The following is a 25,635-nucleotide window of genomic DNA, read 5'->3' as shown; positions in this document are numbered from 1 at the left end:
TAAATAATCTGTAGTAAAGAAAGTTTTCAATGTAAGGCACAGTTTGTGTCAGGAAACACTATCTAAAAACACTTGACTTGATGAACACAGTGCCTGGGGAATAAGCCTAGAAATTCCCAAATACACTTTTGTTTTGACTGAATGAAATCTCATGATTTCTGGGGAAACCAAAATCTAAAGATAACCAACTATTACATTTACTAGGTTTAATCATATGAAATTGCTAACTGACCATTTTTGACCAAAAGGTGATTTGGTGCCCCCTCTTTGAATTGTCAGCAAAGGAGGGAACAGCTTCATTGTTTAAAAAGTCTGATGAAGTTGTGGAAGATTTTAACCATGGCAGGGAAGGGAACAGCTTCACTGTTTAAGTCTGATGAAGCTGTGGAAGATTTTAATCATGGCTCCTTGTGATTGGACTACACTCAGGGCTGTAATGAGGAGACCACCATCTTTGGTGAGTTTCTTGCCCAGGGAAGGGAGAGGTCTGGGGTTTTGCTGATTAATCAGCATCTCAAAACAGTTGGGGGGAAAGGGGACTTCTCTTTAAATATCCATGAGAAAGTTATTTTTGTGTCACCTAACTATAGAATCAGAATTCCAGGTCCCTGGGGCATGTGTCAGAAGTATATGCATATTAATGAAAACTCACCATTTAATATGTTAGGCTTAGAGATGGAATTTAGCTAAGATTAATCAACTCCATTTGCCTTGTAGCCATCAGAATTTTTTTTGCCTTTGAAATAAGTTAGGACTGAGGCAGCTATAGCAGTTCCCAGAAGGCTGAAACTGCAAAGGTAGTGGTACATCTACATAATGCAGACAAGAATGGCACCCTGGCACCCGAGAGTCATGGGATGGAAATCTGCATTAAGGTACACATACCTGTCTGTATCTTAATACTTTTCTGTGTTTCTGGCAATCAAATTTCCTCATACTCAGGTACTCTATTTGAATACACAGTGCAGGCCTTAGAAGTAGTCTCTGTTAACAAGTGTTCCTCGTTTGATAAATCTGGCCTGTGAGGTCTGCAACGTATTCCAGGGGGATAACATTTGCCCCTGAACTTGTCATAGTCTAATGAATGAAACCCAGCCCACATCAGAGAAGCTGATGTCAGAACATTAAAACACTGGGCTTTCTTCAATTGCTACTTGTCTGCTAGTAGCCATGTTATTATCTGAAAGCTAACAGAGAGGTAGAATGGCTTCTGCTTTATAGCTGTGGACAATAGCATATGACTGGTTTTGCTGACAGAGATATATCAATCATATTATACTTTTGAAAGAAACTGAGTCAGACTCTGTGCAATGAGAAACAAGTCAATTTGATCAGGTGAAGGGGCCCCTGTCATTCACGGGCTTTTAAAGAATGTTTCACACATCTTCACGTGTTTTGAGTGAGACATGTCCTTGGACGCACACTGGACATGATTGCTGAAGCCAGGTCAGTAGAAACCATTGAAGTTTATTGGCGGTCACAATGCTTACACTGTATGCAGCAAACACCCTTACAAGTCTATCCGCAACCTGATCACGCAAGAAAGGATTCATCACACAGTCGCCAGAGGAGAAGGAAAAAAAAATTAACAGGCTTGTTTCTGGGGGTAGAGGAAAGAAATAAAAATAAAACCTAATTGATGAGTGTCCCGTGGGCAAGAGCTGAACTAGAGATGTGTACAACTAGCAGCAACAATTGTGGAAAAAGTACAAGGCAAATAGCTTTCTCCATTAATTTTCCTCTGTAGGTTATTATTTTTTTTAATATTCAAAACATTTATTATGGTTTTCATTTTATAAAAATGTATATTTTTTAAGGGGTGGGAGAATGTTAAATACTTCATGCTAGGTAGACCTTGTTATTAAGAACCCTTCCACTGTAGTAACTTCCTCCAGTTCATACATTCATGAGTGCAGGGTACATATATAAATATCCACACGCATACATCCACACACACTGCCTCGAGGGCTGGGGAAGACTAAAATTTATTGGCCACACACAGCAGGGCCTCTGGTGAACTCACCCACATTGCTCCCCAGGAGAGCAGTGGGCTCACTTCCTTCTCTCTGGTCTCTGCCTTCACACAGACCAAGAACCCTACAACACGTCGTTAAATCCAACTTTTAAAAGCAAGAGGCATCTGTCTGAGGATGAGGGTAAGCAAAGTAGGAAAGAGGGTGGAGATAAGAACACCAAACACTTTTAGCTGGAGTTATTTATCACTGCAAGGGGCTAGGGACCCAGGGCAGAATCTATACGGTCCAAGGGGAGGAGGGATGGTGTTCTGGCATGGCTTAGAGTTCCTAATAACAAGGGTTAATACAGTAACAGGAATTGATCATTTCTGGGTGAGGACAGGGCAATACGAAAAAATATACATTTGGAATTTTAGCTTTTTTTTTTTTTTTTGCCTCTCTACTGTGTCACTAAATATATCTCTGCACTCTCACACATCCTTGTCCAGTAAAGCTTCAGGCCACCAGAATACACATTTTCTTCACTCGCATACACAACCCCTCACATCAGCATTGGTGCACTAGACTCTGTAAAAATTTTTCAGTCACACTTTTTGTTTTTAAACTTGAGTCAATATAAACCTTGTTCAAAATGTTATGAAAAAATGTACATGTTTATACAAGGCAGGTTGTGGCAGGACACTAGGGGTTCTCCCCACTTGGGTGGCCCCAGGAGGAGAGGCTGGAGTCTCAGTTTGTATCTCTTATCTCCTCCCACCACCCTTCCCACCCAGTCCCCCAGGAACCAGCAGCGCCCTGCCCCCTAGTGAGTGTACTCACACCCCTATTCCCTGGGGAAGCTGCTAGTTGACCTTTGCCATTTTCCCCACACCCCTGGAGAAAAGAGCCAGGATCAGCCAGGCCCTCTCCCTTGCAATTGTTCGCCCCTCTGGGCCAAACCAAAGGGACGCTGCTCTGTACAGGTAGAGTCCAAGGAGGTGTCAGCTCATCATGTCATTGCTATTCACGCCATAAGTGGAATTCTTCATCGAGTCGTTGACTTCTCGACGGAATGCTGACAGGTTCTGGGTGAACCTGCAGAGAGGATGCATGTGGGTTGGGGGAGGAGAGTGGGGGGGAAAGGTATTTGCCTTTTTTTTTTTTTTTTAAAGCATGGGAAGTAGAATGTATGAATTGATGGGTTCTGTTTCAAAGATCAGTTAATTTCAGTCTTAAGACTCTAAGAGAAAAGTTGGCTTAGAGATCTGGTCAAATCTGGGGCCCTGAGGGCTACCTTGGGCTCATGGCAGCACAAAAGAAATCTCACTGACAGAGGTAGGAAGTTGCCCTCACACGTGAGGGCAGTAAGCCAATGAAGCCATCTCATTTCTTAATGCAGCAAGACCAGGTGGTGCAGTGCTATGCTGTCCAATAGGGCGGCTGCTAACCACATATGGCTACCGTGCCCCAGAATTATGGCCAGTGTGACTGAGAACATGAATCCAAATTAAATACAATTTAACATTCAGCTCCTCAACTGCATCTTAATTTTAAATTAAAATGCCTTGTTTTAAATTAATTAAAATTAAATAAAATTTAAAAGTTAGTTGCAAAGCCCAGATACTCAATGCAGTTACTGGAAAGTCCCTAGGTGTGTTTGAAACAATCTGGGTATTACAGGAATCTACTTTGTCAACTGTAAATTTATGAAATCTAAATACAGATCAAGTATTTCTGATGAAAACGTATGAACTGAGATATGCTGTTAAATGTAAAGTACACAGGATTTTGGAAATGTAGTACAAAAAATGTGAAAACCCACAATTTTAAAATACTGATTACACACTGATACAATATTTTAGATACAATGGGTTAAATAAAATATATTATTAAAATGAATTTTGCCTGTTTAACATGGCTCACTTTTCTATTGGATTGCATTGCTTTAGATGGCCTCCAAACACAGATGTCAAAGACTTTAAAGGAACTGCCTGTTTCGTTGATTTGAAAAATAGCAATTGTCTGAGATTTCTAGGCAGGACGCTTTATACTCACCTGTCTCTGTTTTTCGTAAGAAGATTTCGCTCGATGCCTTCCATCAGGTTCTCAAAACACAGGTGCATGGCCTGCTGCTTCTCTGGTGGCTGGCTGTTCACAATACTGTTCCTTAGGTCAGAAAAATACTGTGGGGCAAGGAGTGGAACAGAAGGTTAGAGAAGCAGGGGAAGGCAGATTAGCCCTCCGTCATCTGCAGGGTTGAAGAATGTTCTTCTCTAAGGAGGAATGGAATGTCTACTAAAATTGGACCCTTAAAAAAGAAATTCAGGCAAGCACTTGTGGGATAATATGGCTTCATCCTACTAAGAATATCAAGAATTTTTAAATTGTAAAGCACTTTAAAAGAGTCATCTTATCCAGACCTTTCTTTTACCAGAATCTCAAGACTTGTTTATAGCAGAGCTAGAACTAGAACTTAGGTCTTAGGTCCTCTGATACCCAGGTACATTCTTTCCTTGAAAGGTTTCTCTTACTGCCTAGGGGAAACACTCCTTTATCCTGTGTCTGTGAGCTACCACACGTGCTGACTTCTAACAGTTAAATGATTATGTGACACTGAAAGCACAAATGGGACATGCTCAGTAAATGACCCATTTTCCCTGTTTCACCACCGTGGGGTGTTTCTATACACATTTCTCCCAGGGCTTGGTGATACCAAGTGTGGTTGCCACTGCTTCTGGGTTGGCACCAGGGAGCTGGCTCTCTCACCTTTTCATTAAGCAATATCAAGCCAAGTAGTGGTCGGGACATAGACCACTGGTTCCTACAGTCTTCAAAGATGATGATGTTCAGCACCGTGGACAGCATCTGAAAATGGAATGGAGAATTTCAGGCAGTGACCTAATGTATTGCTACCCAAGATAAAACGACAGATTCCAAATACAGGAGTATATTAGGCTGAAGGCCTTTTCTGTATAGGGTAAATCAGACAAATAGTTTGTGAAGCTTCATCTGAGTCTTCTATTTCAAGGTTACCTTTTCTTCTAAGATATTCATTTCCTTTCTTGTTCTTAAAATTGGTTTGAACTTCACTTACCAATGGATCTTTCCAGGTCACCCTGAGTTGTGGGGAATGGGATGGGGTCACGTAAACAAAATTACAGTAAGCAAAACCACCTTGCATGATCCCTTCCAGGTACTCGGAGTTGACAGCTTTATGACATCTTGTGAATGTAACGGAGTCCTGAATTATTTCACTGCTTCTTTAGAGAACGGTGTGGACAAAGGTAAGACTGGCTAAAATCTCAATAATTACTGATCCCATTTCCTTATCTGTTTTCATCTAGCATTATTTCTGTAAGTTACTTCAAGGCACATACAAATAAAATAAGGGCAAGCATATGGTTTGATCTCTCTGTGGCCAGTTAATTCCTTCTGTCTTGCATTCTTCTTCCTGTTTTGTAAACAGGAACACAAGCCTTTAGAAAGCTGGATGCTGCTAACTCCTGCTCTATTTATAGCAGTGGGTGAGCAAAGTAATTTTCACAGAAAGAGGATAGTGATCATGAGACAGGTCCAGGGCACAGGGGTCACTGTGACACTCAGAAGAATAATCCAGAACCTGAGCGTTTTCTACATCCAGTGATTACTTGGCAAACTCAAAATCCACTGCAACTTTAAGACACGGACTTCATCTCAGCAGCAGGAACCTGATGAGATGTTATGTTAATCGTGTGTGGGCTCCCCTGTCTTGCAGAGGTCCTTCCTCTGTCGGACACCCCATCACTGCCTCCTAAGCCTCCACTTTCTTACCTGCTGGATCATCTCTGGATGCTGCTGCATGATGTGCAGAAAGCGGTCGCTCTCCTGGTTCAGGGGTGTGGTCCTCTTCTTGGTGCTACGTGACAGCTGCTTGAAGAGGTATGTCACAATGTGGTCCAGGCAGGAGCAGCAGCCTGTGCATACCATGGTGTCTGCAAGAAAGAAAGGCAGGGGTAGGACAGAGCTGCTGATGGTGGCCTGGACAAATATGGACTATCTTTGGGTGAGATCCATTAGGGTACCGTGGCCAATTCAACCAAGGCGGTTGCTCAAGATGACTCCTGTTAACCTCTTACCCTCATTGTACAGTAGGGCTCAATTTCTAAGTTTGAAAGTGAGTATGTGGTAATAAAGAATACTGAAATTATTGGCGCAATGTGTTGTGGATGTACGTACATCTTCTGCTTCACACAAAATAACAAATAGTTTGATTCAGCAAGTGCTTCTTTTGTGCCAGATATTGTTCTAAGTACTTTATAGGTGTTATCTCTAATTTATCCTCTCAAGAACTCAGGAAGTAGGTTTTCTGTTTTACACATGAGGAAACCAGAATTAGGAGAGTTTATGTATCGGCCTAAGGATCAACTGCTAGTAATTGCAGGAGCTGTGATTAGAATCCAAGAAGCCTGGGGTATGAGCCTATGCTCTGAGTTACCAGTGGGATGTAATTAAACGCAGAAGGACGTAGTCTCTGAATGTTTATGGTTTGTTAGAACACGGTATGCTGTATTATCTCTTTATCTCCAAAGCATCTCTGGGGGGAGCTGCAGACTCATCTATGCATCTTTACAAAGGGAACAGTACAGCACAACCTGTGGACAGAACTCTGATGAGGTAAGGCCAAAGGACAAAGGGGCTGAACCCTTAAAAGAGTAAACAAGTCTCTGATTGCTACGGGACTGATAGTTTATGCAAACGTCCCTCTACTTTCTTTTTCTTTCTTTTTTTTTTTTTGATACGGAGTCTCGTTCTGTCGCCCAGGCTGGAGTGCAGAAGTGGCACGATCTCGGCTCACCACAGCTTCTACTTCCCGGGTTCAAGTGATTCTTCTGCCTCAGCCTCCAGAGTAGCTGGGACTGCAGGCACGCACCACCACGCCGAGCTAATTTTTGTACAGAGACAGGGTTTTGCCATATTGGCCAGGCTGGTCTCGAACTCCTGACCTTGTGATCTGCCCACCTCAGCCTCCCAAAGTGCTGGGATGAGCCACGACGCCCGGCCAGGTCCCTGTATTTTCAATAAGACATAAAAAAGTCTTCCAAAGCAAGGGCTGATACCTTGATTGGACTGTACTAGATACGGCTATGCACCCTGATAGATTGATAGAAGTAAATGTATCAAAGTGGCACAGAGGCATGGATAATTCACCACGGTTGACAATCCAAAAGTGTATTTGCAACATATCATCACTATTTGGCAGTTGACTTAATCTTCCTACTTATGTTTTCCTCAGCCTAATATAAAAATGTGTTTTATTCTCTGAACACATATACCTACTAAGATTGTTGGGCCAGGCACGGTGGCTCATGCCTGTAATCCCAGTATTTTGGGAGGCCAAGCCAGGCGGATCACGAGGTCAGGAGATTGAGACTATCCTGGCTAACACAGTGAAACTCCGTCTCTACTAAAAATACAAAAAAATTAGCCAGGCATGGTGGCGGGCGCCTATAGTCCCAGCTACTTGGGAGGCTGAGGCAGAAGAATGGCATGAACCCGGGAGGCAGAGGTTGCAGTGAGCTGAGATCGCACCACTGCACTCCAGCCTGGGTGACAGAGCGACTCCGTCTCAAAAAAAAAAAAAAAAATTGTTGGAAGGTAGCCTAGAAACAAAATGGTTGAGAGGAACCATATGGACTAGGATGAAAAAACGTATGGAGCTAGCTGCATGAAACCTTTCCCCAGCTTCCACGGCCCTAAGGACAGAATTCAAACAGCCTAATACGGCTTACAGGCAGGCCCCCTTCATGATCTCCAGATTTGCTCCTGCTTATCTCTAAAGCTTCATTTCATTCCTAACTCCTCTGGACTAGTGTGCCAGCCATCTGGATTTCCTGGTTCTTTCTTGCCTACAGGTGCAAGTGCTTGCTGTCTCTGCTGCTAGGAACCCTCCCTGGCTAACCAGGGTAACATCTGTCCAGCTTTTAGGTTTATGCTTTGATGCCAAGTCTTCCAGCCAGTCTTCCTTGATCCTGACCTCCTCACAACCAAGAGTCTAGGTATTCTTGAGGGCTTGTGTAGCACTTTGTACTCACCCCTATTGTAATGTTTAAGTGGTAAGTATGGTAAACAGGCAGTTGTTTGTTCATGTGTCTGTTCTACCCACCAGATAAGCCCCTTAAGGACAGGGACTATATGCTGTTAATTACCGTATCCTCAGTGCTTCCACAGGGCCTTGTACTTAGGAGGGGAATCAGTGAGTGTGTGCTGGATAAGCATGTGCTGTGCATTATATACTCTATTGTTATGGCCAAACCCCCAAGGCAGTGGTGATCTTTTTGGACACTGGGGCAAGATTCTCTCTTTCTGTTTAGTTAAGTGGTAAAAAACAAACCCACCAACTCACCCACCCACCTCAGGTGCTTACCAAGTGCAGTAAGTCCTTCAGAAATGGAAGAGAGAATATACATGATGACATGAGGTTCCAGGCTTGCAATAAAGTTCATATGGTCCTGGGTCAGGACTTCCAGTAGTGAATAATAAGACTGGCTGAGCTTGGGGTAATCCTGTGGGAGAGGAAGAGGAAGAAAATCAGCTTAGGCACTATGCACTCCAGCATGCAGGGAGACGATCTTAAATAGCTTAGCTCCTTTTAGGTGGGAAAACAGAAGACTTAGTTATAGCAAAAGGAGCTAGCTTACATAGTTTCTCAAGAGCAGTGTTCAATCATGGTCTCAGGTGAAAAAGGCTGAATGTGATGAGGAACAAGACTGTGGCAATGCAGCGTAAGGCTTACCAAGAGATCACTGTGAGGAATAGAGAGGAGCAGCTTGATGAAGGTCTGCAGAGCATTGTCCAGGGCATCGTCTCCATAGAGACGAAAGACTCCGAAATTGACGTAACTCCCACTGAGAGCAGCCTTCAGCATGGAGAAGCAGATGGAGATGCCCTTGAGCTTCAGAGCATAGACCTGATCCTTTGGGACCTCTCCTAGTGTCAGGATGCGATTGCCTGAGTAGACATGTCATATATGTTTATTCAACCACATTAGAAGAGCTCGTTTAGATCAGCCTTCCTACTCCAAAGGCATACAAATTCCAGCAGGCCCCTGGTGACAAGTGGCACTCTAATGCACATGTATTAGCATACAATAGGAATGCTGTCCTGGCTCCTGCCAGGGCTGGCCGGAGACCCACATGCTGCTTACAGTGTGGTGACTGAGCTGGAATTAACTTCTAGAGGCATGATTATCTGAAGCACTTACCATACATTGTTATCATCTTGCTGGTTTCTCGGAAGAGTAAGATGCCATTGGGGGAAGAGACATCAAACTGGAGTCGCTGGGACCTGAGCAGAGAGCACAGGAGGAGAAAAAGTCAGAGGTGTTTTCTTGGAAGACTGGGGTACTTGAGGCTCTCATCTGAGTACCTTGGGTGATCCTGCATTTACATTAAGATAAGCAATTGCCTATCCTAATATGAGAATAACCAAGTTATAGATATTTAACCATGAAGTAGCTTCTATATTGAAGACCAACATGCTAGATTCAGATTCTGCTGCTCAAATTAAAAACATTTATAAGAAAAAAAAAGCAGCCGTAGATAAAATTACTATTTGAAAATTCTCAATTTTATTTGATTAAAGTATACTTTCTTTTTTTTGAGATGGAGTCTTACTCTGTCGCCCAGGCTAGAGTGCGGTGGCACAATTTCGGCTCACTGCAACCTCCGCCTCTCGGGTTCACACCATTCTCCTGCTTAAGCCTCCCAAGTAGCTGGGACTACAGGCGCCTGCCACCACGCTCAGCTAATTTTTTGTATTTTTAGTGGAGACGGGATTTCACCATGTTAGCCAGGATGGTCTCGATCTCCTGACCTCGTGATCCGCCCGCCTCAGCCTCCCAAAGTGCTGGGATTACAGGCGTGAGCCACCGCGCCCGGCCTTGATTAAAGTATACTTTCTACCTGTCACCTCTTGATACTAATGCAGAGCCCTTCAGCCATTAGTTGGCATGGACCTTTATGGCTTCAGTTGGCAACTGAGGGAGAGGGGCCAAAGCACTGTTACCATTTTATATGAAGAAAAGATGCATAGGGACTTGGAATGGTCCAAAAGAAGCCAGACAGAGAAGGCCATTTGTAACCATCTTGGTTTTAAGTTCCTGACTCTTCTGTCTGCTCCACATTTTGATGAGCTTTATTAGATTCAAGTTGGTAAGACCTCAAAAGCCCAGGAGTCCTTCCTCCTTCCTCCCCCCCACCACACTGAATCCATCAACATCTAACTCTAAAATAAACCCCAAATCCACCTTTCCCTTACATTCTCTCTGCTTCTACTCTTACCTGCCTTTAGTCCCATTCTTCACATGGTAGCCTTTAAAAAACTTAAATGAGATCATTTTAATCCTTTGCTGAAAACACTCTAGCGGCTTCCCACAGCAATGAGAATAAATGCCCACTCCTCACTACTGCTGTGCGAAGGCACTAGATGATCTGGCTCTGCTCACTGGTCTGACCTGCTCCCACAGCCTCCCCCCACCAACCAGGCTCCTGCCACAAGTCCCAGCAAGCTTGTCCTATCTCAGGACTCATGCAGATGTTTTCTGTTTAGAAGACTCCTTATCTTTGCAGGGCTACCGGAATGTTTCTTGTCATTTAGATCCTAGTTAATATTACCTTCTCTGAGAGGTCTTCCCTGACCCTCCTGTCCTTCAATTCCCCTCTATTTTACTGCCTTGTTTTATTTTGTTTCATGGCACTTAATCACTGGAAAGATCTTCCATACTTGTTTTTATTGTGTGTCTTCCCCACCATTTGTAACATCAAAGAGAGTAGAGATTTTGTCTGGCATAGTGGCTAGGAAAGTTTGGCAAAGAGTAAGTGCTCTCAAGTATCTATTTTATAAATGAGTAACTCTTGAATATAAGTCTCCTAGGAGGTTATAGCCTCTTTAAATATTACCCACTCCATAAGGTTGTTTTAAAACTTATTAATTCTGCTAGGCGCGGTGGCTCACGCCTGCAATCCCAACACTCTGGGAGGCTGAAGTGGGCGGATCACCTCAAGTCGGGAGTTCAAGACCAGCATGACCAACACGGTAGTAGAAACCCCGTCTCTACTAAAAATAGAAAATTAGCCGGGCGTGGTGGCGCATGTCTGTAATCCCAGCTATGTGGGAGGCTGAGGTAGGAGAATCGCTTGAACCCGGGAGGCGTTAAGTTGTAGTGAGTCAAGACTGCGCCACTGCACTTCAGCCTGGCGACAAGAGAGAAACTCCGTATCAAACATAACTAACTAAATAAATAAATAAAATAAAAATAAAGAAAAAAAAACTTACTAATTCTCTCAGGACCGCCATGAGAGACCAATGCCCATACCTGAAATTCTAGGAAAGCTAAGGTGTTAGATTTTCTTTTTCACTGTCCTTAATTTGTTTTGAAAATCTTGCTCACTTTTTAAAAGTAAATTTTTACTGATCCTGCCACAACCTCTCTAATAAATACCTTTCTTAAGAAAGGGTATTCTAATACCTATCATATCCTTCTCAATGTCTCTAACCATGAAATGTGATGGACAAGGCACCATTACCAGATGTTAACTTTTTATCTGTGGGCAGGAAATCAGAATCTTGGTTGCCAAATTTACTTCTCCTAAGAGTAGACATCTGGAGATTCTTTTTATTTTACTTTTTTGAGACAGGGTCTTGCTCTGTCACCCAGGCTGGAGTGTAATGGCATAATTTTGGCTCACTGCAACCTCTGCCTCCCAGGCTAAAGCAATCTTCCTACCTCAGTCTCCTGAGTAGCTGGGACTACAGTTGTGTGCCACCATGCCCAGCTAATTTTTTGTAGAGGTGGGTTTCACCATGTTGCCCAGGCTGATCTAGAACTACTGCATTCAAGCAATCTGCCCACCTCGGCCTCCCAAGAAGCTAGGATTACAGGCATGAGCCACCATGCCCCACTGGAGACTCTTTTTAAAAGTGACTTATTGGATCGGCGCAGTGGCTCACGCCTGTAATCCCAGCACTTCGGGAGGCCGAGGCGCGCGGATCACGAGGTCAGGAGATCGAGACCATCCTGGCTAACATGGTGAAACCCTGTCTCTACTAAAAATACAAAAAATCGGCCGGGTGTGGTGGCGGGTGCCTGTAGTCCCAGCTACTCCGGAGGCTGAGGCAGGGGAATGGTGTGAACCCAGGGGGATGGAGCTTGCAGTGAGCCAAGATTGTGCCACTGCACTCCAGCCTGGGAGACAGCAAGACACCGCCTCAAAAAAAACAAGACAAACAAACAAAAAAAAGTGACTTATTTCCTGCAGTTGACTATGGTTTTGTGTAGTTAGGAATACTATTCTTTCACACAAACAAAAACACAAAAACTTTTCGAATTTTAAAATGCAGTAGTGAATCTTATTATTTCCCACAATCTGCCCAAAGCACTAGATACAGCAAATTCTCTCAGATAAGAGGGCAGATGTGCCCTTGCAAGCTCTGCCTCCTGCTTACCTATTATGAACCAATTCAGCCATCAACTTGAGTACAGGTGTAGTACAGGCTGGATCATGGTACCAGAGCTCAATTGCCCGTTGGAGAATTGGCATATAGGATGGATATCTGTAAATGAGAAGCTAAGGAAAGATTTCTGATTCCAGAAAGGTACAGAATTTAAAATAGTTTCTCAGCACTAGCCAAGCAAAACTTGTCAAACTACAGTTCTTTAAGTTCCTGTCTCTTGCTTGCTAATCTTGGAGTCTTTCTAACCAGAAGATACTAAAGTGATTTTGTGTTCTTTAACCTGTAAAAGGCATCTCATAATACATTTTAGTTTACATAGTGCCTTTCTTCTGAAGAGCATCATGTATTTCATACTGTTATTTATCCTTTCATCACTTCTATGGTATTATAGGGGATCAGCTCATTTCCTTTACATAACTATTAAAGAGACACCTGGGTTTGAAATAATCTTCACAAGGGTATGAAGTCAGTAAAGTTAGACTTCCTAATTTGTAAAAGCTGTTTATTATTATTATTATTATTATTATTTTTTGAGATGGAGTCTCGCTCTGTCGCCCAGGCTGGAGTGCAGTGGCGCGATCTCGGCTCACTGCAAGCTCCGCCTCCCGGGTTCATGCCATTCTCCTGCCTTAGCCTCCCAAGTATCTGGGACTACAAGCGCCCGCCACCACGCCTGGCTAATTTTTTGTATTTTTTAGTAGAGACGGGGTTTCACCGTGTTAGCCAGGATGGTCTCGATCTCCTGACCTCATGATCAGCCCGCCTCGGCCTCCCTAAGTGCTGGGATTACAGGCGTGAGCCACCGTGCCCGGCCTTTTTATTTTTTTCAGCAGACTGAAACATCTCTCTAAATATAGCAAAACCAACAGTTCTACAGTGGTATATGGTTCCACAGGCATTTATATTTGAGATCCAAAAGAGAAACTGGGAGACTACTTCATTCATGTTCTAATCTCAGACAACCTTATGTCTGTCATAAGGTGGCTTCCAGGACACATGCAGGCTTTCTGGCTAACTCTTCATCTTCTCTGCCTCACTACCCTCCTTTCCCCCCACACCGTCTCTGGACCCTATCACCCAATCACACTCCAGTTAAGGCAGGCTGTAGTGTGCTCCTAGTTTGAGTTAGGATACATCCATTCAAAGAGCATCATGAAGCTGGTCTTGGCATTGAAAGCGAAAGCGATCCCTCTCAGGTCTCTTACTAGGCCAACTAGAGTTCGCTGTAGTAGAAGGCAAAAATGTGTTAAAATAGAAGAAAAGACAAAACTGTAACAATCTGATGAGGATTCCACACATGTATCATCAAATTCTTCCTCTCACAGTTCAACATATACTCCTTCTCAAATATTCGGATTCAATATCTTCTATGCTAGAATGGCATATTTTCATTCTAGCAGTGGAAGTTTGTTTTGGAAGTTTGAAGTTTGTTAGCTTTGGAAGTTTGTTATGCCAAGAAAATTAGCTTTGGAAGTTTGTTTTGCCAAGAAAATACGTTCCTGGTTCGTAGCAAAAATAGAGGCTGATAAGGTTTTAAGACATTGAAGTAATACATCACATGTAAAAAGTGAAAAAGCTTTGAGTCCACCCAGGGAGGAAAGGAGGGGAGGGAGGGGGAGAGAGGGTGGCGGGGGAGAGAGAGACAGAGAGAGAGAGAGAGAGAGAGACACGGCAAAGAAACAAAAAGCCAGAAAAAAGCAAAAAAGAAAAACAGAAGTCCCAAAGAAGAAGAGGTGGAAGAGCCATATATACCCTAAAGGAAGTCAGATGCAGGCCCTGCCAGGAGGAAGACAAAGGGGAGTCTACACAGCACCTCTGTCTTTGGGTGGGCCATCTAGATAAGACTATGTTTAATCAGTACTCTCCATTTGCAGAAAAACAGACTGAGGCTTAAAGAGGCCAAAAAACTTCCCCCAGTCATGTTGCTAGGTAGTAGGAGGGTCCAGATCAGGACTCATACATAATACCAAGACTCCAAATCCAATACTCACTCTCTCAATAAAACTTTTACTTGGGACGTGAACAGCAATAAAACTACTATAAAAATCATAGTTTGGGGGTTGTCTCCAAACGTGGAGACAGAACAACAACAACAAAATGTGCTCAAGAAGGTTGTACATTTGGGGATCTTGACACATTTGGCAAAAACGACATCACTTCTGTTAACAGTCTGCTTGTAAGCAAACAGTTCTCTCCTAAGCCAATACCACAAGCTCAGTTTTCCAGTCTAAGACTTGGTCAGTCTCTTAAAAGACTTTACATGGGACATGACAAAGAAGTGGGTGACAGCTGTAGTCCATTACCAAGGTTGTTCTTTTGGTTAATTTTACTTGCTTTACATGAAACTAATACCATATAATGGGAAAAAGGGCTGATATTCACTGATATCCCTAAATCCTTGATATTGGTTGATACTCTAGCCTAAAGTTGGTAATATGTTCCACAATAACCCAAGCTTTGAATGGTACCTATCTCAGACTCTAAAATACAAGTGTAAAGGGGAGAGAGGGTTGCATTAAGTGGTGTTGCTTTCTGTCTACCCTGCTGATTTGTAGATGGAAAAAGAAAAGGCTAAAAATGAAAAAGGAGAGCTTTAGAATGTTAGGTAAAGCCTGTCATTTTTTTCTGGCAATACCCTGGCTAGCTGGTAGTTCTACCATTCAGCCTTGGTGCCCTGAGGAATACTGTAAAAAGTCCTACCAATAGTAACATCCTGGTGTCTTCTGATTTGGACACAGAGATCTATACAGGTCAAGAGAACAGTATGTATGAAGTAAAAAGATGAAGAAAGCAACAATCAAGAATGACAATTCTAAGAGCTAGAAAACAAGAACTTAAAATTCCATATATGTGGAAATTCACTGGGCATCGTGTCTCGTGCCTATAATCCTAGCCACGTGGGAAGCTGGGGCAGGAGGACTGCTTGAGCCAGGAGTTCAACGCTTGCAGTGAGCTAGGATCATGCCACTGTACTCCAGCCTGGGCAAGAGAGTCAGAGTCTGTCTCTAAAAAAAATCAAAAATAAAAACCCATATATGTGGAAATTCTTAAACCTTTCTAAGTGACTCAAGTGTCAAAGAAGAAATCTCAATGGAAATTAGAAATCACAAAAAACTGAATAATGAAAATGTTCCATATTAAAATTATGGATTCTGAATATCTATTTCACAACAATGTGGAAATACTTGACATCACTGAACTGTACATGTAAAAATGGTAAAGATGGTAAACTTTCTGTTTTTTACCACAATTTTAAGAAAACCTAACTTGTCACTAATAAGCAGTATTAAAAATGAAAATGGGATGCAATTAAAGATAAAACCGAGATTAAAAATGCAGTAAGAAAACTGTAAACAACTTTATGCTAATATATTTGAAAACTCAGACAAAAAAAAATCCTAAGAACTACTTAAGTAAATACATTGTAATATAAAAATAGAAGTTTACAAATCTATACTGGTTCTGCAATTCCAAAACCCTAGAAGTCCAAGACATTAAAAAAAGCTAAGGCAGTGGATAGTTTACAGTCAAGCACGATTTTCAATCAGAGACTGCCCTAAACCAGAAGCTGATTAATTACTGGGTGAAAGACTCACTCACCTTTGCCTCCTGCTCGTTGAAACTATTGGTGCTAAACATCTGGGCCACAGCCTCAAATGCTGCTGTGAGTGGCAGCATGAACTGCTCATACTGATCTTCATCCTCTCCTGTAAAGGAAACATCCCAGGGTGTAACCCCAATACCAAGAATTCAAAGCTGTGCATATATGGGAAGATGGGATGAAAGATGAGCAAACCCAGGAGAACTCAAGGGGGTCCCTTTATTATCCCAACAGGTATTAGTAGCAATGTAAGAGCAACATGTATATATAGAAACAGAATTTTTAAACTAGAAGATGACAACAGAAATCACCTAGTCTAGGCTAGGTTTGTTGATGCTGAGCCACAGTATCAAGAGATTCATATGTGTGTAAGGTACTATGTTATTTATTTATCCTTGCTGAGAATTAGTGAGTCAGTGGAGAAAGGACTGAAGCTGGTGCATGAGAACCAGATGAGACTCAAACTTTAATGGGTACGGAGGTTTCATTCACACTTAATTTTTTAAAAAGTCATCTTTCATAAACCTAGAAGGTTTTACGTCATTTTAGTAGGATTAAATTTAAACAGCTCGAAATTAGAGTAATACCACTGAGCTTTAGTTATTAACTGACCTGAAACTGCTAATATCACCACTACTGCTGCAAAAGTGATTAAGCCCTTCTGGCTCATCTGTGCTAGAAAACTGGATAATAAAAAGTGGTGTTGACTGTTTCAAGTGGGTTTACACCTCATTGTGGGGTGGAGAAGTTATCTGGCCAAAAAGATACATTTAGGAATCTCAATTCCCTTATTTAACACCCGAGGAATGTGAAGAGAATTTTAAAGCCACTGCATATCAGATGAAAACTTCAGGAGCAGACTGTTACTCTCTTCCAGTTATAAGGACCTCGACAGCATGATCTGTTCTTGGTGAAATCAGGCTGTTATTTCAGATAGTTTTGTTACTGTTGAAAAAACAGAAAAGGCCTCCCCAACATCTAGTTTTCAGTCCTCAAATAAAAATTTAGAATAGTGCCAGATGACTTCATGAGCCACTACGATTTCTTACGGTACCTAAATCCACCATGAGGAGACGCCCAAGTGCTGTGTAGAAGGTAGTCCGACACCGCATGTCTGTCAGGTTGGACTGATTGTTAATACCCAAAAATGAAAAGTGCTCGCTCTATTGAAAAAAAGAAAAGAAGTTAAAGGTAAAAACATGAGTTAGAGGCAGAATGCAAGCCAGTAATCAGAGAATTACTGAGCCCTTTCAAGCCAATGGTTATGTAGTCATTCCTTGAGGATCTGAAGGTGTTTTTTTTTTTTTTTTGAAGGCAGGCTACCGTTGTCACTACTACTAATTTATCTGCAGTATGAGTAGCAGTAAGTGACTTCACCATAACTCAGATCATCTGGATCTCAAAGAGCCACTCTGATGACGTAAGTATAATCTGGCAGTGTCGTGGGAATCAGGACCACAGTCTTTGCTGTAGCAATACCCGGGACCTCAGTTTACATATCTCCTTTATGTGTCGAGAAAGTGTATGTGTGGGTGGTAGGAAGGCCAGGAAAAAAAGCTAAAGTCACTCACCGTGTGATTGTTCAGCATGAACTGTACCGCACTAAGCTTCACTAGCTTCCTTACACTACTGTACGTGAAGACAAAGGAAGAAGGTCAAGGAAAGTGTGAAGCAGACCGAAACTCTAAGGCAGATGGAAACTTTCCAGAATAAAGGACAGCTCACCCAAATATCTTATTTTTTAAAAAATACTTGAGTATACCACTGCCAAATATGAAAAAATGCGTTCTCTTCTAAGCACTATTTAATCAGTAAGAAAACACCTATACTGGCCGGGCGCGGTGGCTCACGCCTGTAATCCCAGCACTTTGGGAGGCCGAGGAGGGCAGATCACGAGGTCAGGAGATCGAGACCATCCTGGTTAACACGGTGAAACCCCACCTCTACTAAAAATACAAAAAATTAGCTGGGCATGGTGGCGGGTGCCTGTAGTCCCAGCTACTCGGAAGGCTGAGGCAGGAGAATGGCATGAACCTGGGAGGCGGAGCTTGTAGTGAGCCGAGGTCGCACAACTGCACTCCAGCCTGGGCAACAGAGCAAGACTCCATCTCAAAAAAAAAAAGCAAACACCTATACCAAACTCCTATTTGTAAGAAAATAGAATAAACCTAGCAGTTTCCCCAAATAATCATGAATAGTCTAAAAGGGCTTTTCTCAGCGGGGGGTTCCAAGGGAGAATTAGGCCTTAAACTCCTGCCTAAGAGGCATATATTGTGTATAATGAATGAACTTCTCTCCTATTTAGAATGGTACTAGCTATATACAGCATTTGGAAAAGCGAGAAGAAAGTCACTTCAATAATTTTACAGGGTTTACCCTTCTTGTGGACCCCTGGTTGTGAAAAGCTGCCCTAGAGCAATTCAAACTTTATAGCAGACCTAATTCAAGTCAAGAGGAAGCATAGTCATCACTTCAATCACAAAGCTTGGAATCAGGATGTTTCTACCAACCAGCTGATGGGACAACCTAAGAAGGACTTTGTCTCTACTGTGGATACTAAAACCTTGGTCACACAGAGTGTGCACCTATGAGATGGGGCTACTATGCACTTCTGGAACTTAGGAATAGACAGGGATAAATCTGTACTAAACTATCAGGTTGGGTGTCAGCTCATTTTTGGGGTCTGAAATTATTCCTATATTCTGCATGGGCATTGGCGTTTTTTTGGACTCCTAGGAAAATGGAAGATATGTGAGTACACACTACAGCTAAACTGAAGTGGAAAGAGCAGGAGGCCATGATTCTAAGACTGTGGCATGCCAGTTTCTGTTGTGCACAGAAGCTAGCTTAGAAAAGGATATCCAATGGAGAGGTCATTGAGAAGCTGTAGTGTCTTGGAGGTGATTGGTTCACAACGGCCCCAGTACTTCAAGTTGGTGATGCTGGAGGACAAAAAGAAAAAAAAAAGCAGGAGACCCTTTTGATTTGCTGGTTTCCTTGAGGGCTGGGAGAAGAAGAAAGTCATTCATCAAAAGTCACCACACATCTGCACCACCAATTCACAGACATCACGACCACAAAAAAAGATGGGTAGGAAATCTCTGTACTTACATTTGGTTGACTAGAAAAATTATCCTTCAGATAATCTTCACTACTTGGTTCCAAAGCTACACTGGCCCATACCCAGGCCCTTGGAATTCTGGGGCACTCCAGGGCTGATTTCTGCAGCAAGGGTAAGAGATTTCTGCGGCAGTGATAACATGCAGACGTATGCAATTCTGCACCTGCACCATCCACTGTCAGCTGCAGAATTCTAGTAGCCCTTGCTTCTGGATTCTTGGCTGGCAGAGTCCTTTAGACCCCCTTTGCTTTTTCCATCTTAAATTATTAAACCAGCTCATGGATATGAGTGTTTACGGTTGGGACAGTTGGTAGGAGGCAAAATGTCACTCTGCACACAGCCCTGGGTAATATATTTGGCTCCTAGTGTGTGCTTTGATAAATTGAGCTCCTAAAAAGGGAAAAATGTAACCAAAGGGGTATAACGTAAAAAAAAAAATAAAAAAGGGCCAATTAGGAGCTCCAACTCTGAAGACAGTTCAAACAGCAGCACTAGATTTTGGAGACTCAACACTCTTAAAGGGTGTGATGTTTCCTGGGAGGAATAAGCCCATTTTTAAGTGGGGCTTTCCCCTTTGAGGGGATAATGAGAGGAAATCAGCAACAGAAAGTGAATGCCTATGCTGGGCATCCCTGGAGCACGGCAACTGGGTGAGGGGCTGAGCAGCAATTACTGGGGTGGAGGTCTGTTTTGCTAATGACATGACAGAGTTTCACCTGTGATTCCAGAGGCTAAAGAGGAGATTCTCCAAGAACAAAATTAAATCCTTGCCTGTACAAGCCTGGAATGCTCTGGGGCCGGGCCATATCTCTAAGCACAGCTTGTCACACACTCAAATGCACAATTTTCTGACGCAAACGATCAATGCTGGAATACCAGGCACTGGCAGCACAATGCCAAGATCACATTTTACAGTTGCAACAGGATTGCAAAGGACTCTTGCTGGTGGCAAGCTGAAACACTTACATTTTTCCTATGAAGACGCTTAGGACCATGGTCTCATCATTCAAGCCCAGAACTTCTGAGAGTCGGCGGTACAGCTGGTGTTAAGAAGAGAAAGTAACCAGAACACATGAATTACAACAATCACATCCTGGTACTATTTTTGTCCACACTCATGGGTAAGATGTGGAAGAAAATGGACAAGAATCCCAGAGAGGGTTTTACTGAAGGGATAAGCTAGTTTCCAAGTATTACTGGACAGATGCTGAGCAATCTTACTGGTCCCTTTCAATCCTGAAATTGCAAAAAGACAGCCCAAATCTTCTGTTCTGAGTATTAATTCATGCATGGAGACTAAGAATTGCCCATTTGTGGGAGAACAACAGATGCTTGGACTGGCCATTTGTTAAGCATATGGAGCACTAAATGGGCCCGATTCTTTGATGACTCTCCCAGAATTTAAAGACTAAGAGAAAACATTTGGACTGTCCTATTACGTGAAATCTGGAGGTTATGTGAACTATCAGCAACTGTTTCCCTCCATCAGCAATCCCACAAGTGAGAAGTGAGAACTAAGGGGAGCCAATTGAGAGGCTGTTACCTTAGAGGATTTCTGCACTTGGTCCCCAATGTAGATCTTACGAAACTGTTCAAAAAAGCTCAGCATGGCCAACTCTAGCTTCTCATTACCCGCCTGGGCCAAACGAGAATCTGTTAGGTTCATCAGCTGGAGCACCCTGGAGGAAGAGGAGCAATGATTCTCTCAACAGCAGGACATCCTGTTTACTCTAGACAACCCAAGCTATCTTGACATGGTCGTATATGCCTGTACTTGGGTACAGCAACCTCCTGCAACCAAATTCATCTACATAAATGAGGGAGGCAGGACTAGACCAGGAGTTTTCGATCTTTTTGGAGACACATGAAGGATGATGTTCACAGGTAGGTAACACTTCCAGGGATTACTAGCAGAAATACTGTCTGTGACTTCATCTCTTTTCTCTGTACCTTCTCCCCAAAAGAAAGGATACTGGAATGCAAGTGAGTGAATGCGAATACAGATGTCATAATAAGTGAGTCATTTGATATTTGAGTGTGGGAATAGTTAACTATTTGTGACACACCATGAGTGAATGAGACTCCATCATTGTGTTGCTACACTCAAGCTCAGAACCAATCTGCAAGACATTGTTTGAACTAAATTTATATTATGACACACACAGTATTGAACTCGGCTGCAGAATCGGAAAGGCATTAGATTTCATTCTTATTAAAGCTCTGCTCAACTCTTCAAAAAATGCCAGTGGGAAAATGCTATGGAGACTTTTTTCAGGATTAAGGGACCTCTGGGCAAATGGGCATCTGATAAACAAAATGGGGGTGGAAAGAGACAATTGAGGATTTTCAGAAGATATATATATTGAAGGCGGGGCGCGGTGGCTCATGCCTGTAATCCCAGCACTTTGGGAGGCCAAGGCAGGTGGATCACCTGAGGTCAGGAGTTCGAGACCAGCCTGGCCAACATGGTGAAACCCCGTCTCACTAAAAATACAAAAATTAGCCAGATGTGGTGACGCATGCCTGTAATCATAGCTACTTGGGAGGCTGAGGCAGGAGAATCGCTTGAACCCGGGAGAACCTGGAACAGGGAGGCAGAGGTTGCAGTGAGCTAAGATAGCGCCACTGCACTCTGGCCTGGGTGACAGAGCGAGACTCCATCTCCAAAAAAAAAAAAAGTTTTGATAAAATGAGAATTGCACAGATGCAAAATAACTTGAAATGTATGGCCAAGAGATTTGAAAGGCTGTAGGAACTCTGTAATTCCATCTCTGGTGAACTTTAAAGAACTGCAGTTTACTTTTAGACTTATTTTGGGATGGCAAAAGCAGTCCATATTTTACTAACTCTGAGATACTGTTCTTAAAAAGACCTAACAGAGAATCTCTGCTTTAGTTTTCCTAATTCCGTATCCATTATTTCCTTGCTGAATTATTGCTGGTTTTTTATTTTAAAGTAAAGATCATAGGCAGAGTTATCATGGCACTTACAAAAGGCTTGAAAGCTGTGTCTCATGGGCAGTTAGCATGTTCAGATTACGTTCTGTAAGTGGAGAGGACCCTATCGGGGAGTGGAGAAGTGCCAACGAGGCAGAGTGGAGAGCTTCTGTGGGGAGCACTTACCGACAGACAAGCTCACCATCCATGGTGTCTTGCTCATCAGTGCTGGCAAAAGAAACCCGGCCACCGATCACTGCTCCAATAATGTAAACCAGCCATGTCAGCCTTCCTGCAGCAGGAGACAGACCCAGTGTCACCTCCAGTCACAGTTTCTTGAAGACATTCCTCACTCTGAACTTCCTTAATCTTAAGAACACTGTGGTGAAATCATGAAGTCTTACTTTTCTTACAGAGAATGGCTACTTCTCTGCTTTGGTAAGGGCAATGCTAAGAGGGAAATTCGTTAGGTAACCAATGTTCCTGTATCAGACAAGGCCATTATTTTTAGTGTAGTATTTCCTTAGAGTTAAAAACACCCAAGCTGGGCACAGTGCCATGTTACAAACACCAGCCAGGCCCGGTAAAAAGAGGAAGCCCAGGTTACTATCTGTACTTATCTCCCTGTTTCCCCTGGGACTTTATTTAGCAGTCATAAACCTCTCGGCCTGGTCCCAGCTGTGCTGTGGGGCATTAAAAAGCAGACAGGAGCCAGGTGTGGTGGCACATGCCTGTAGTCCCAGCTACTTCGGGAGGCTGAGGCAGGAGGATCACTTGAGCCAAGAAGTACAAGGCCCACGTGGGCAACATAGCGAGACCTCATCTCTTAAAACAAAATCCCACTGCAGATGTGATTTCAGTTCTTCTTCCCTAGTCCCTTGAGGGATTTATTCATTCATAAAGATTCTTGTGCATATGGAGACAACTGATGATGAAAGAATTCTTTTGCAGGGAGGTAGGAAAGAGGTGGCAATGAGCGAAGGGGTACTAGACAACATCTCCTCACAGGTCTAGAGTTCCCAGCATGCTGCACACTCACCCTCCTGCACTGCAATGTCCATTGGGCTTGCGCTGGCGCTCTGTAGCAGCTCCTGGTATGACTGGGCCGACTGGTCGAACAACTGCACGAGGAGTGCACACGTCTTCTCATATTCACAACGCCCAATGGTGGACAGCTGGTCCAACTGCTGCTGGACCAGCCCCGTATCCTCCAGGGGATCTTCCAGGCCATCTCTATTCCCAAGGGAAGAAGGAAGGCAGCTCTCTTAAAATATGACTACTGATTTGCCCAGTATAGCAGCTCTCTGACTTCTTCACTTAGCCACCATTTCTGACTGTAGAGGTCTACATCCCGACATTACTTTTTCCCAAGGAAGAATGTTTAATGAGGCAGAAGGCCAATGTCTTCGCCCTAGCATCAGTCTCCCTTAGGTATATTCTGCTTGTTGGTGTCAAATCTTACAATCTGAATTCTCAACTCTTAATGTTTTTCTGCCTTAAACCTCAAAGTCCTGCCCTTCTCAACTCTCTGACCTCTTGACTCTTAGTCTTTCGCTTGTTCTTGACTATAGTAAACTGTAGGATAAGTACACAGTCCTGTGTGGGAGGCCATTGTGGCCAGATGTGTCTTGGAATTCAGAACTTTTCAAATTGGAGGAAGGCAGTAGGATGCTTCTACCATATCATATAAAACCCTTGATGGGCTTTGTGGCACATCAAACTCAACGTTCCTGTAGCAAAACTTATGAATATTATAAATGGTCATACTAAGTAGGATTTTAAAAAAACTATAAATGGTCTCATACCAACTCCCGTCCGGTTTTGTAACAAGTGAATTTAAAGCCAAACTGATGAGGAAATTTCTTTTGTCACATCTTTGACTTTGGAATTGCAGACAAGGCATTGTGGCCCTGTACTAGGTCTTGCCTTATCTGCCAGCTCCTAGATTTTAACATCTTGTCCAATGAGGAGCTCTTCTGTTGTTACACTGCAGTATGATAATGGCAGCAGCAGCAGCAGGAGCAGCAGCACTAAAACTAGCTGTGTGCTTACCATGTGCTACACACTGTGCCAGGTCATATTAATTTAATCCTTGTAAGAACCTTATGAGGTAGGCCTATTATTATTTGAATTTTACAAATATAGAAATGGAGCAACTTGCCCAAGAGTACAGAGCTACTAACTGGCTATCTGGCCCCAGAGCCTACAAACATGTAACCACTCCCCAACAATGCCTCACTGAAGCCAGCGGAATCCTCAGGAGTGGAAGCTATGGAGGTGACAGAAGAAGGCTTGCTGGTGAACTTCATGAATACTCAAATTTTGAACTGATTCAAGTCATCAACAGTTAAGACTATAACTCACGACTATTCAATGCACTTGGGGCTAAGCCAATTAAGAATCCAACTTAAAAAGGCCCCAGACCCTTAGACTCCAAGTAAATTCTCTTGACAAACAGCCAGTGAAAACAAGAAAGCTACCTAAACAGGGCTATAACTTCATTTAATATAGGTAATTTTTGAAAGGGCTTGACATTTCTTTAGCTACGGGTTTTTGGTTCAGTTAAGTCAATGTAGACAGAAACCATGTGTGAATGTAAAGCAATCAGTCATCAGTGGCTTAGAATTCTTATGTGTTCTAGCTCTGGAATTAGAATTGATAACTAGATTGTGTAATCTTTATCCACTTACTTCTTTAGGAGTTCACATTAAGCACCTATAAGTTACACATAATTCTTATCATCTATATCTTATAAATGTTTCTCACATTGAAAGAAAAACAGCGGCAAGGACAAACATTATATGGATATACTCTATTCAAAGATATTGCTATGGACAGTGAAAAGGGGGAATATGAATAGAATATAAATGTTCAAGAGACAAGACTATTCTATCAGGCTTTATGCTCTCATGCTACTCTGCTGACAAGGAAGAAGAACCATGAACAGTAGTGGCTCCAATGAGACACGCTTCGAGTACCTCTTTGCCAATGGGGTGTCTGATCTCTAGGAAGTGTGACAACAGGCCACTGGTGCGGGAATGAATGAGGCTAAGTTTCCTTACCTCAGTATGATGTGCACAGATTCCAACCGGGATGTGATGTAGGCTTTGGTGACCTCAGGAGTGTAAGTTTCCAGCATGTGGGGCTCTGTGGCTTTGACATACGGCACAGAGGCTGCCAGCCGCTGCCACAGGCTCAGAAGATAGTGCACACTATTTGGAGCAAATTCCCAGTGCTAAAGAAAAGTAGAAAAGCAGAAGGCATATTTTTCATTTCTGTACGTGTTAGTCCCATGCCATTGACATAGAAGATAAAGACCTTTTTCTTTTTTTTTAAAAAGAGGATAGACTTTTGTGGGCTTTGTTCTGTGTATGGCAACTAGTTTAATGTGTTTATTAGTATTTTCAAGATTAAGCATCTAATAAGAAGGGCTACTCTATGCTGGCTGTGTAAGCCTTACCATAAGGAAAGCCATATGTAAGTGGGTCTCAACCATTAGTATGCATGACAATCACCTGAAGAACTTGTTAG

The 25,635-nt window shown here is 42.8% G+C and overlaps 1 protein-coding gene across 4 annotated transcripts in view; it reads right to left on the bottom strand.

Annotated features, from left to right (window-relative positions):
- Positions 1–1,447: 1,447 nt before the first annotated feature.
- XPO7 (exportin 7) overlaps positions 1,448–25,635 on the bottom strand; it is an 87,618-nt gene continuing 63,430 nt past the window's right edge. For all 4 annotated transcript variants that reach the window (XM_055349554.2, XM_055349553.2, XM_019032472.4 and 1 more), the window contains exons 11-28: positions 25,167–25,339; positions 23,144–23,337; positions 22,291–22,396; positions 20,712–20,847; positions 20,135–20,208; positions 18,909–18,989; positions 17,619–17,682; positions 17,102–17,210; positions 16,047–16,153; positions 13,581–13,669; positions 12,438–12,545; positions 9,196–9,278; positions 8,728–8,942; positions 8,359–8,497; positions 5,766–5,926; positions 4,722–4,820; positions 4,011–4,138; positions 1,448–3,050 (exon numbers count right to left, since the gene is read on the bottom strand). In XM_055349554.2, the coding sequence (XP_055205529.2) occupies positions 2,957–3,050; positions 4,011–4,138; positions 4,722–4,820; positions 5,766–5,926; positions 8,359–8,497; positions 8,728–8,942; positions 9,196–9,278; positions 12,438–12,545; positions 13,581–13,669; positions 16,047–16,153; positions 17,102–17,210; positions 17,619–17,682; positions 18,909–18,989; positions 20,135–20,208; positions 20,712–20,847; positions 22,291–22,396; positions 23,144–23,337; positions 25,167–25,339 (2,160 nt within the window). In that variant the 3' untranslated portion in view covers positions 1,448–2,956. The remainder of the gene's footprint in view (positions 3,051–4,010; positions 4,139–4,721; positions 4,821–5,765; positions 5,927–8,358; positions 8,498–8,727; positions 8,943–9,195; positions 9,279–12,437; positions 12,546–13,580; positions 13,670–16,046; positions 16,154–17,101; positions 17,211–17,618; positions 17,683–18,908; positions 18,990–20,134; positions 20,209–20,711; positions 20,848–22,290; positions 22,397–23,143; positions 23,338–25,166; positions 25,340–25,635) is intronic.

Source organism: Gorilla gorilla, chromosome 7 (genome assembly GCF_029281585.2).
Source record: "Gorilla gorilla gorilla isolate KB3781 chromosome 7, NHGRI_mGorGor1-v2.1_pri, whole genome shotgun sequence".
NCBI lineage: Eukaryota > Metazoa > Chordata > Mammalia > Primates > Hominidae > Gorilla > Gorilla gorilla.
Note: the sequence above shows the minus strand (reverse complement) of the source record. Positions and strands in the feature narration are given on the sequence as shown.